General features: G+C 38.1%; 1 protein-coding gene across 2 annotated transcripts in view; it reads left to right on the top strand.

Annotated features, from left to right (window-relative positions):
* The window catches only part of LOC122081227 (myosin-2-like), a 58,811-nt gene that overhangs the window by 15,051 nt on the left and 30,626 nt on the right, over window positions 1-13,134 (top strand). For both annotated transcript variants that reach the window (XM_042648262.1, XM_042648254.1), the window contains exons 10-15: window positions 5,132-5,238; window positions 5,348-5,486; window positions 10,857-10,975; window positions 11,161-11,313; window positions 11,399-11,488; window positions 12,527-12,604. In XM_042648262.1, coding sequence (XP_042504196.1) covers window positions 5,132-5,238; window positions 5,348-5,486; window positions 10,857-10,975; window positions 11,161-11,313; window positions 11,399-11,488; window positions 12,527-12,604 — 686 coding nt within the window. The remainder of the gene's footprint in view (window positions 1-5,131; window positions 5,239-5,347; window positions 5,487-10,856; window positions 10,976-11,160; window positions 11,314-11,398; window positions 11,489-12,526; window positions 12,605-13,134) is intronic.

Raw genomic sequence — 13,134 nt, 5'->3', positions numbered from 1 at the left:
TGCCCATACTCTTATTAAATAAACTCAGCATAATGTTCTATAGGATAGGCAGTCACAGACTTCTAAGTGCAGATACCGTTCTGAAGTGCAACAAATAAGTCAGTAGAATCCTTAGTACCGGTATTAGATTGTATGGTGGGTTGAGTAGAAACTGGAGTGGATGATGGTGACACGGTCTTCTTGTGTTGCTGATACACCTATAGGGGAGGGAGTAGGTACCGGTAGAGAAGAAGCATCATTAAGAGGCACAAGAACCAGAATATGTGGTTCATTATCAATATCTGTAGGAGCATAATATGACGTACTCTAAAAAAAAGTAACATCAGCATTGGCTACCTATGAGTGATAGGATAGGATCATTGCACCTGTACCCCTTTTGAGTTTTAGAATAATTAAGAACAATACATTTGACTGCTCGGGGAGACCATTTATGAATGTGTGGTTGCAAAATATGAACAAAACAGATAACAAAAAACTCGTGACAAATGATTACATAAGGAAACATTGGGATATAAAAAAAAAAAGAAGTTTGGTTATCCAAAATAGAAGAGGGCATCCTGTTAATAAGAAAACATGGAGTATGAATAACATCACACAAAAAAGGTATAGAAACATGCATATGAATGAATCAGAAGGGATCGAGCAATTTCCAAGAAGTGCCTACTTTTTTTTTGTTCGAGCACCCCATTTTGTTAAGAGGTATACGAATAGCTCGTTTGATGAATCATTCCTTTAGCCAAACAAAACGCAGAGATCTCTCGCTGAGTATATTCAAAAGCATTATCAGATAAAAAATTTTAACAGAAGCATCAAATTGATTTTTTATTTCTTTGTAAATTTTTTTAAACATAGTGAGAAATTGATACCAATCCTATAACAAATTAACAAAGTGAAGCGAGAAATATCGTCCACAAAACTGACAAAATAAGAAAATCCTAGTCTATTACTGACTCGATAAGGACACCAATTATTAGAGTTAATCAAAGAAATTAAACATGAACTCCTAGACACACTATGGGTAAGGAAAGCCAATAAATGATTCTTCTAGAATTCACAGGCTTCACATTGAGAAACGGATTTGCAACTTGAAATCATCAATTGAAGCTTGGATAAAGAGGGATGCCTAAGGCAGAGATGCCATTGAAGAGGAGATCCATTGGTAATTGTAGTAGTAACAATAGATGTTCCAATGTCATCCAGATAATATAGGCTAGCCTGCTCAAGCCCTCCACCGATCGTCTTTGTTTAAAGGTCCCGAACAACACAATAAGCAAGGTAAAAAGTTACAGAACGGTTAAATGACTTTGTGAGCTAACTAACAAATAGAAGACTTAATGGTAATTGTGGAACATGAAGCATAGAGGACAAGGTCATGAATGAGGTAGGGGAGGCTGTACCATGACCTGATACACTTCGTAGAAGAACCATCAGCAAGAATGACAGGAGAAGAATTTTGAACTTTTGATATGAAAGATAACAAGTCTAACTTACCAGTCATATGGGAGGATGCACTAGAATCAATAATCCACGGAGTAGATGAGGTGGTGGTAAAAAGAGAAGAGTTACTTGTGTGGGCTAAAGTTGTAGAAGTGGAGGCAGACGACTCAAGTTGTTGAAGGTGCTTAAGTATCTGATGATAATCATCTCGAGGAACATATATAATAGAAGAACCTCCAGATGCAGAAGCATGTGGCGAGTCACAAGAAGTAGCTCTCTCAATTGAAGTATCAGTCATAGCAATATTGGCTACTCGTTTGCCCAGTCGGGTTGACCATGTTTACCCTAGTATATTTTAATAGTATGATTGGACTTCCCATAATAAGTGCACTGGTGAGAAGTCTTGTCAATTTTCTATCCACCTGTACCACGACCATGACCTCTTCATTGGCCATAGCCTCTCCTTGAAAGATTGGAAACCTGTCCTCGGCCAACAATGAAGGCTGAACCATCCTTAGGATGAGAAGAAGAGTAAACTTTGGAAGGAGTAACCAGACGATGAATACAAGATAATACTTCATTTAGTGAAGACCCCTTCTCCCTGGTAAGAAGTTGTCTTTTAGCATATCTGTAGTTAGAATAGAGACCGGAAAGAAATTTTGCACCATGGAATTCAGCCCTTTGAAGCTTCAAATACTCCAAATTAGTAAGAGATTGATGAATCTGGAGTTCTTCAATAATACCTTTATAAACACTGAAGTACTCATTCAATGATTGTCTCATAAAACTCGTAAATCTTGAAAATATTCTTCTCTTGGGAAAAGATTTCTTGTAAATTGTCCCAAACACCCTTTGTAGTGGTGTGAACATGACATTGGCAGCAATAGAGTTCTATTCTGTTCGACAACCATATTTTGAGAGTGGAATTTTCTCGCATCCACTCCTCATATGCAGTTATCGCTGGGTCTTTAGAATCAGCAGATGGAGTGTCATCTATAAGGTATTTCATCTTCCCTTTGGCATAGATATATGCTTGTACAGCTTGGGCCCATAACAAGTACTTAGAAACTCCATTGGGTTTAATAGTTATAATCTGAATCTGGACATTATCGGAAGGTGGTTTAGGATCAGCCGTCGGGTAATCAGAATCAAAGATCCAGAATCAAATGATAATATACCCAATCTAATAGTCTAAGGCCCAGTTGGTTTGACGGAGAAAAGTGGAAAAGGAAAAAAGGGGTGTGAGCAAGAGGAACTTTTCCTCAAAATTCCAAAAACCTTGGTTATTTGTTTGCTGGGGTAGGAAACTTATTAGACATGGTCATTTACTGCAATAATTGTTGTCTGCTGATGTGGCAGTTAACTTTTCCCACCCCATTCACCTCTAAAGTCCAACCAATTTTGGTAGGTCTTCATGGAAAAATTTTGTGTTTATCTCTCTCCTCTTCCTATTTCCTCTCTTTCCCATAAAATTCTACCCGATTTCCTTTTCCTCTCTTTCCCATAGAGGTGGACCCCACTAAAAATTACATATTCTATTATTTCCTTTCCTTTCCTTTCCTTGTCAACACAACCACACAACATGTGGGGCCCACTTTACAAGTTTCCCAGTCCTTTTTATCCATCAGTCAAATGTGGCCTAACAGAATAGTAACATACGCAGGGAGCAAACATGTTGATGTATACACTGACGTTGCTCTTCCCTTAAATTTCGAGTTAGGTGAAATGGTTGCGAACATGGTACTAGAGCAGAAAAGATCAAGTGTTCAACTCTTTGGAAGTGGAAAAAATCAGGTAAGGGCCTACACTTCATGTCTTCATCTCCCTCGGTGCCGCGTGAGCTCCACGTCCAGGAACCATGAGATCTTAGCCTGCACATGCGGGGGAGTGTTAATGTATACATTGACGCTGCCCTTCCCTAAAAGTTTGAGCTTTTAGGTGAAACGGTAGTGAACAAAACAACACTCCAAAAACCAGTAGCCTGAGATGAACACAGTAGCTGGCAGCAACAATAATCCAAAAACAGGGCTGTATGAAGCCAGACTTGGATGCTCTTTATTGACCAAAGATCAGCAGGTCAGAAAGACCTGAAATTGAAACCAAAGGGTTTCCTAGGATGTAGGGAAATGATATCCCAAAAACTTCACCTGATCAGATGGATAAATTGGAAAATATTTAAGTAACAATAGATCTGAAATTTGAACTAAAAACGGAGTAGCCGCAGGTAGCGAGGAGAAGACTAATTGCAGAAAATCAAGCCACCAGTTGATTTCCAAATTTGGATTGAATGAACCTCCAGATAAGGGCAAACAACCCTCAGAAAACCATCAACATCAGCCAGCAGAACAGGGAGTAATGTCTGACCTCAGTAGCTTGAAGAAAAATTTCCGGAATCTGGAACCGCAACCATCATATGGGTGGAATCTGATCTCTAGGTCCAAATAACTTCATGAACATCAAAGTATGAGTAGTAGAATGCCCTACTTTTCCTTCATATCATCATTAACTAGGGCAAAAGCCAGTAAAAGTAGACAGCATAGGTTGCTGCAACCAGAGAACATTAACAGTCCTGCAATGGACTATCAAACCAGAGATTGGATGAGGGAGATTTCTGGTTATTAAAGTTCTGATACCATGTGACAATATCAAGCACTAATAACCAATAATCAAACAAGAGGAAGAAGGATAACAAGAAGAAGAAGAGAAAGGGAGAAATTGAGACTTCTACAGAACTCAGTATCCTGTTCTAGCAGTCTCACTCCAATCAATATATATAATGACAAACAATTACAAGTCAATAAGGAGAGCAGTTCCTTGTAATCTACTCTAACTAGAAAACAATAATCTATTCTAATATGGAAAGAAATAAAACAAAATAAGAAAGACATCTAACCCATATGACCACGCCACGGTTGGGACATTCCCCCCTATTGTGGTACACTAACCTACCTTTGGACCCCTGGTTCAAAGGTCCATTCTTAACAGTTACGAAGCTATAGGTTTGACTTCCTACCTATGGGACACAGATCTGGACAGGTTGGAATTTGACATTTGATGGTACCAGATATCTCATAGGTCAGGTGTCAACCATATTAGATGATTCTGATCATGTAATGAGCATGCGTTTTTATGGATGGTTTATCATGTTATGATCAGAAGATATCTTCCAATGTGTACATGGATCTGACTGCTGGAATATCTGCCACAAGCGTAGAGAGGCAGAGAGCATGGATTTATTCCATCCATCTGAAGTGACTCCTAACTTTTTTCATATGGCTGTAGTTTCAATGATTAGCTATGCCTTCCCTCCCCTGAACTTAGTTAGGTGTATGCATTCTTTAGACAATGTAATGTCTCTATGGTGGTCATTCCCCAAGCTTCAGAATATATGTTTCTATTTGAAAATCTATAGCTGTTGCTGTTTTGTTATACAAAAGCGGCCTTTCTCAAGGAATTCACGGGTCTGGGATTGGAGGACTTCTAAATGTGTCAGTACATGGTTATGTTACGATTCTCTGATTTTTATGTTGCATATTGGTTTTCTTTTCTCATGGGGGAATCCTGTCCCTTGCATTGAAGCATTCCACAGCATTTTTGTTTTTTAAATTCTGATCTTGTAGTTCCGTAAAAATTGTTTTAAGATGTTGAGAATGTAATTTATCATACTTAATGGCTATTTTGTACAACTTGGCAGAACGGTTGAACCTTAAAACGGCTAACGAGTATGAGTATCTTAAGCAGAGCAATTGCTTGACAATTGTTGATGTTGATGATGATGCTCGGAAGTTTCATAGTCTAATGGTAACATGATAAATCTCTTCTGCATATGCTGGGGACCTCACCCTAGTTCTTGTGCCTTCAAAATTTCATGATGCAAATTTTTCTTTTTCATTTTTCTTTTGTTGACTAGGAAGCATTAAATATTGCTCAACTTGGCAAAGAAGATCAAGAGAGTATATTTGCAACACTTGCTGCCGTCTTATGGCTCGGAAACATTTCCTTTCAAATAATGGATAATGAAAATCATATTGACGTGGTGTCAGATGAAGGTAAATCCCCCCCCCCCCAATCCCCCCCCCCCTTTTTAAATGTGAAGAATTAAGAACCTGGTGTTCTTTTCGGGGAACCATCTTACCTTGGTTCTCATTTTATTTACTACGTCCCTTAACTTTTTTTCTTTTGTTTGCACCAACACTCGTTCATGATAAATATAGCAATACTGCCCCTCCTAATTTCCTGCCAGAAACTTGAAGCAAACTAGTCTGCATTTGACCAAATAGACTCTGTTATGTGAGTGCTGAGCTTGATACTGAGTTGTGGCCACTGGTGCAAAGCCATTAAGTCTGTTATGTTGCCAAACACAAACAAGTCTACAAGTTCATACTAAAGTAATAAAAGTATTTTTATTGTTAAAGTAGCACTAGTTTGTGGTAGCAACAAATATGAAAGCTAATTATTCCAAACGGTAAATAGTTTTAAATTGATCTTGTATCTGTAGACTTTAAGTTGGTAGTTCTTCTCGTGTTTACTCTCTATGCTTACATAATCTCTAGGTTTCGCTTATTTATTTCATGTGTTTCAGTTTTATCATTTTCTTAATTTTCTTTCACACTTTTTCTCATTTTCTTAATTTTCTTTCTCACTTTTTCTCATTTTCTTAAATTAAATTAACTTATGCATGATTGCAATGAAGTCTTTTTCTTGGTGTGCATTTATTTTATGTGTAATCATTCTCCAAGTCTCATGCCAGCATTTTGCAGTTAGTGCCAAGCTCAACATACATGAGTTTAGCGTAATGGATATTGTGTAATAGCTGATGCTGTTTATATGGATGCTAGTATTAATAAAAATTGAAGAATTTTAGCATTCTCCTTTTGCTGTTTTAGAATGGTATGATTCTTCTTGATTGTAAATTGGCTAATATGGTCATTTCATTTTTCTCTTTTTCCTTCTGAAGTGGTCTCTCTTTGTGTTACCATTTTTTTTCTTAAAGCATAATTGAGACTGCATCTCTCTCTCTCTCTCTCTCTCTCTCTCTGTATTCCCATTGCTAATTCCTTATGGTATTCCCTTCTTCTATTCTTTTCAAAAACCTAATTCTACTAGTTACTTCCCACAAATGTGGGAAATTAGAAAAACAAGGAAGCAATGCTAAAAAATTTGATTGCCTGGAATCTTTTAATGAAGGATACCTTCTGTTTCATGGGATATTTAATGAAGGATACCTTCTGATTATAATAAAAGGCTAATTGGATGATAGATGAATCAGTGATCTCTTGCTGATACTGCTATTCCTTTTTGTTAATGATTGGAGGCGGAAATTTTTTCAATCATCAGAATTTGTGGTGATTGTAGATGCTTCAGTTGAAAGTTTTGGATGATCATTTTGATTGAAGAAGTTCTTTCCAGTGTTGTTGAGTTTGGGAGGACATGATATGAAGAAGTGGTTGGTGGGGGTTGATGGTGTTGGTGTACGATGTCTTGTATTCCGTCACAGTTTAATACAGTGAGTACTGGTGCAGGCGGCCTGACAGAACAGAACGGCACTCCCAGAATTGGCGATTTATATTGATTCTAACTATGCTGGTGATTTAGACAAGAGGAGGTCTACTACAGGGTATGTAGACCTATATCATAGAGGGCGATGCTTCAGACTACAATTGCATTGTCCATTACAGAGGTGCAGTACATGGCGGCAGTTGAGGCTGCCAAGGGAGGAGTTTGGTTGGCTGGATTGGTTTGTGGTTGGGGTTACAAGGAGGTACAATGTTACATTGTGACAGTTAAAGTGTCATACATCTTGCAAAGAATCAGGTGTTTCATGTAAGGAAAAAACATATTAATGTGAGGTTTCACAAGATCAAGGAGCTCGTGTCAGAAGGCAGTATTCACTTGAGAAAAATTCATAAAGATCACAATCCTGCATATATGCTTACCAAGCCGGTCACTATAGAAAAGTTCGAGTCCTGTTTGGACTTGGTTAATATTACTCATTGTTGAAGATGAGGGATGCACCAAATAGGTGCGAGTTTGTACCTCTGATGAGGTACGGGGATGAAGACGTCTACAGGTTATCTTTATAGGATTCTTGACAAAATTCAAGCCAAGGTGGAGATTGGCAGTTTTGTACTTTCCGGATTAGGGTTTTTCATTATATATTTGTAGCTAGGTTTACTTTCTTTGTAAGTAATTCTGAGAGGTGTGAGGACGAGCGCTGTAATCCTATTCTCCATTAATAGTGAAGTAGAATCTCATCTCACTGAGGATGTAGGCAATCTTGTCGAACCTCGTAAACTTATGTGCATTGTTTGTTCTTGTTTTTCCATTACTTTCTGCATCGCTTGTAGGGTTGCATTTCTACAAACTGGTATCAGAGCTTTACGTTTCCATTTTCTAGGATTTCCTATCACGATGGCAGGGAAGGGATCGAATGTCAAGTATGACATCGAGCGGTTCAATGGGAAGAATAACTTCACCCTCTGGCGTCAAAGGATGAAGGATCTTCTGATACAACAGGTTTGGCGAAAGCGTTGTTGGGGAAGTCGAAGAAACCTACAAAAGTTACTGATAAAGATTGGGAAGAGATAGAGGAACATGCGATAAGCGCTATCCGATTAAATCTTTCTAATGATGCCCTACAATATGTTGTGGATATCGAATCTACATCGCACTTATGGGTAAAACTTGAAGGCATCTACATGACGAAGTTCTTAATGAATAAGTTATTTGTGAAGAAGCAATTGTATTCTTTACAGATGGAGGAAGGTACGGATCTATTAAAACATCTTAACACATTCAATCAGATCGTAAGTAGACTTGCAAACTTGGAGGTTAAGATCGAGGATGAAGACAAAGCGTTACTATTGCTATCGTCGCTCCTATAATCATATTATCACCTAGTGACGAGTTTCTTATACGGGAAGGAGACCTTTGAGACGGATGAAGTTGCGGGGCCCTTATGTCCAATGGTACAAGGAAGAAGGCCAGCGGGATAAAATCTCAAGGAGAATGTCTTTTCAGAGGTGACAAGGAGCTGGAAAGAGGGAGATCAAATTAGAAGGGATCTGGGAAGATTCATTGAAATCAAAAGGGGCAAAGACAAAGGTCTTTGGTTACTACTGCAAAAGGAAGGCCATCTGAAGAGAGAGTGCTTGAAGAAGAAGGTAGACTTGAAGAAGAAAGATGTAAATAATCAGAGGAAGCTAGCGTGGCTGATAGTTCAGATAGAGATGATGGAGACGTACTCTTAATATCATCGATTAAAAATCAACCTCCTGATTCTTGGATTTTAAATTCTGGAAGGTCATATCACATGTGCCCACACAAATATTGGTTTGATACATAACGACATATAATGGTGAGTTTGTCCTAATGGGGAATGATGCTGTGTGCAAGACCATTGCGATAGGCACTATCAAAATCAAAATGTTTGATGGGATAATAAGAACTTTAGCAGATGTGAGACATAGAAACGATTATGTCCAAAGTGGCCAAGCCTTTGGCTTTCATGGAGGATGTTTTCCTGCTTTGCATGCATACATTGTCCTGTGTGCGTCAATATTCATATCCGATCACTTATTTAGTGTTGGACATAAGCATGATATAGTCTCTTTAAAGTCTTTGTTGATTGCTGAATTTGAGATGAAGCATCTTGGTGCTGCTAAGAAGATCCTTGCCATGAAAATCCTTGGAGATAGAAATGTAAGTAAACTTTGGGTAACTCAGAAGAGGTATGTTGAAAAGGTGCTAGAGTATTTCAATGTGGAAAAGGCTAAGCCGGTAGTCCTTTGCTAGCTAGTCACTTCAAGTTATCTGAAAGACAATGCCCCATAACACATGAGGTGGAGTAGATGTCTCAGGTCCCCTATGCTAGCGTAGTTGGAAGTCTCATGTATGTGGTTTGTAACAGGCCAAATTTGTCTCATGCAGTCAGTGTTGTTAGCGGATACATGAGTAATCCAGGGATAGAGCATTGGAATGTAATTAAGTGAACCTTCAGATATTTGAGCAAGACTAAAGATATAAGTGTTATGTTCAATGGTAAGGGAAGTTCCACAGAATAGGTGGGTTATGTTGATTCTGACTATGCTGGTGATTTAGACTAGAGGAGGTCTACTATAAGGTATGTATTTACATTGGTTGGTGGATTTATATCATGGAGGCGATGCTTCAGTCTATAGTTGCATTGCCCATTATAAAGGCAGAGTACATGGCGGCAGTTGAGGCTGCCAAGGAAGGAGTCTGGTTGGTTAGATTGGTTCGTGAGTTGAGGTTGCAGCAAGGAGGTATAATGTTACATTGTGATAGTCAAAGTGCCATACATCTTGCAAAAAATCAAGTGTTTCATGCAAGGACAAAGCATATTGATGTGAGTTTCACAAGATCAAGGAGCTCGTGTCACAAGGAAGTATTCACTTGAGAAAAATTCTTGCAGATATGCTTACCAAGCCGGTCACTATAGAGAAGTTCGAGTCTTGTTTGGACTTGGTTAATATTACTCATTGTTGAAGATGAGGGACGCACCAAATAGGTGCAGGTTTATACCTCTGATGAGTACGGGGATGAAGACGTCTGCAGGTTATCTTTATAGGAGGTTCGACAGAATTCAAGCCAAAGTGGAGATTGTTGGTGTACGATGTCTTGTATTCCGTCGCAGTTTGATCTAGGGAATAATGGTGCAAGCGCCCCGCTCAAATTTTTATTTGAGGGTAATTTTGTACTTTCTGGATTAGGGTTTTTTCGCTATATATTTGTAGCGAGGTTTACTTTCTTTGTAAGTAATTCTGAGAGGTGTGAGGACGAGCGCTGTAACCCTATTCTCTATTGATAGTGAAGTAGAATCTCATCTCACCGAGGACTTAGGCAATCTTGCCGAACCTCGTAAACCTGTGTGCAATGTTTATTCTTGTTTTTCCATTACTTTCTGCATCGCTTTTAGGGTTGCGTTTCTACAGATTGCTGGATTTCTAATGATTGTGAGTAGATTCTGGAAGAATTTTTGTTGGGCAGAGAGGAAATTCATTGGGGCAAGAAAGGGGACATTTGAGTACCTATTTTATTTTTGGCATTGCCAAACTTAAAAGAGTACTTTGATCCATACAACATAAGGGACTATGCTAAAAGGCCTCTAGTCTCATGTATGTTAGTGTTGCATAAAAACTTTGGAATATTGTTCTATGTGTATGCATGTGTGTCCATGCAGCATCTACAGTGCGTTGCTTTTCCATGTTAAAATTTTGTATCTAGGAGGTGCTTGCTCTGCGTTCCAGGTCCATATCTTGCCGTAGATATAAATATATATATATATATAATGTCAGTTTGCAATAGTTAATGTAATAGCTAAAAACAAATGGAAAGTGAGACATGTCATTTTCATGACTGTACTTAATTGATAATTCTTGTCCTAAATATTGTCACAGCTGTGTCAAATGCTGCCAAGTTGATGGGTTGCAAAGCCCAGGACCTAATTTCAGCTTTATCTACTCGTAAAATTCAAGCTGGCAATGATGATATTGTGCAAAAGTTAACATTATGGCAGGTCTGTTTAGTGCTTATCAACAGCTTATTCTCTCTCTCTCTCTCTCTCTCTCACTCACTCGCGCACACACACACACACACACACACACAAGGTTTATCTCAACTCAACTCAGACTTCCTCAACTAAAAGCATAGGGTCTCTTTATAGATGCAGAGTCCGCTTATTTACTCCATTTTTTAATTCAGGCCATTGATACAAGGGATGCATTGGCGAAATCCATCTATGCAAGCTTGTTTGACTGGCTTGTTGAACAAATCAACAGGTCACTTGAAGTAGGGAAACAGCGCACAGAGAGATCCATTAGTATCTTAGATATCTATGGATTCGAGTGCTTTGAAGTATGTGTTTTCTTATGATGCACAAGTTAGTTGTTTGTTATTTGAACTATAGTTCTCCTGATGATTCTGTCTATGTGTTTTCCAGAAGAATAGCTTTGAACAGTTTTGTATAAACTATGCAAATGAGAGGTTGCAGCAACATTTCAATCGTCATCTCTTAAAACTAGAACAAGAGGTAAGCAACTAAGCATCTTACATCAATTGTTTCATCAAATTTGCAGGGCATTGATAATGCCAACTTTTGTAGTTTGAGTTCAATGCAACTTTGCAGAATCTCTCATTCCAGCGATGTGCCTAAGAAATTAAAACATAAATATAGTTATGGCCATGCCTCAGAATTCTTGTCTCATTTTCCCCTAAGAAGCAGATCTGCTCTCTAAACTTGGGAGAGATTTTGAAATAAGAAATGTATGGATCCAAAGAGTTTGTTTTTGCTTTGTGCAAGGAACCCAGCACTAAAGCAGTCATTGGGAAGAATTGCTTGAAAGTGAAATTAACTACTGTTCTTTTGGTACCCCGAGTTCCTCATCATCTGACTTTGTTTTTTGTTTTGAGTTGAACACTAGGTCTTATTGTTTATGCAGATTTGAAGTATCAGCCACTGCTTTCTCCGTTTGTTGTTGAAGATTGAACAGTAGATTAAAATCATTATGCATATTTTAAGAAATAATACACATTCTTTATTCATTATAGCTCATTTGATATAGGACTATAGGAGCCATATGACTTGAGTAAAGAGCATCTAGGAATGGATTGTAAAGACCAATTAACCAGCTCAGGCAAGGCCAACTTTAGGCCCAACATGGCATAGTACGAAGACTTATGGCCCGTATCCATTCCGCTTGGACGAAAAAGGGACTGTGGTAGACTTCTTTGAGGCTTCATGTGACTGCTCCTGCATCCTTTTTTTTTTTTTTTACATGAGTTTTGTTACTTTATGCAATGTTATCCTGTTTAGTGTAGGTAGATGTCAGCTTGTTTTTTTTATCATCTCTTGCTGTTCTTTTACATTTTATGTATGCATCTTATACCAGCATGTACAGCTGTTTCTTGTGAAATATGAAATCATAAGGTCCTCTATTGTTATTCTGGCTCACCTTCAGAAAGTTTGGTTTTTTGTGGGCCTTCTTCTTGTGATTTTCTCACATCAATTTCATGAGCTGGTCTTTACTTTGATGTGATAGTGACAGTGCACCTTGTGGATCTATTACAGGAGTATTCAGAAGATGGTATTGATTGGACACAAGTTGATTTTGAGGACAATCAGGATTGTCTAAATCTCTTTGAGAAGGTGTCTTTTTCAAACCTGATTTTCATATCCCTAATTAAATATTTTATATGTTGGACCTCATGGCCTGGTTTGAAGGCTTAGTATTTATGTTTCAAAACCCGATGCGGGGGGAACCAAAATCAATCCTAGGTCCAGGGTTGAGTGGACTAGTTCAGAGGCCAGACTGAAGTTGGTTGACCCTATGGTACCAACAAAAAGATTCCATTATGCATTTCAAAATTTCATACTAATGTCATTAACGGGAACTGGAAGCCAATTGAGTCTTCCTTTGGTGAAACAACTACTATATATTACCCTTGATCTTAAAATCACTTTTGATAAAAAAAAGGTGAGACTTCATTACTTTGAAAGTAATATGATATGTACCCAAAAAAAAAAAAAAAAAGTATTAGATAACCATCTAATTAAAGTTTTTAAAATTTTGAAGTTATTTTCTATTCGGACTAATTAATATGCCCATAGCAAAGTACTAATTATCTATGCTTCCCCCACCCCCCCACCTTTAATTAAAAATATTAAATTAGTTATAA

The sequence above is a fragment of the Macadamia integrifolia genome, chromosome 1 (assembly GCF_013358625.1).
Source record: "Macadamia integrifolia cultivar HAES 741 chromosome 1, SCU_Mint_v3, whole genome shotgun sequence".
Taxonomy (NCBI): Eukaryota; Viridiplantae; Streptophyta; class Magnoliopsida; order Proteales; family Proteaceae; genus Macadamia; species Macadamia integrifolia.
Note: the sequence above shows the minus strand (reverse complement) of the source record. Positions and strands in the feature narration are given on the sequence as shown.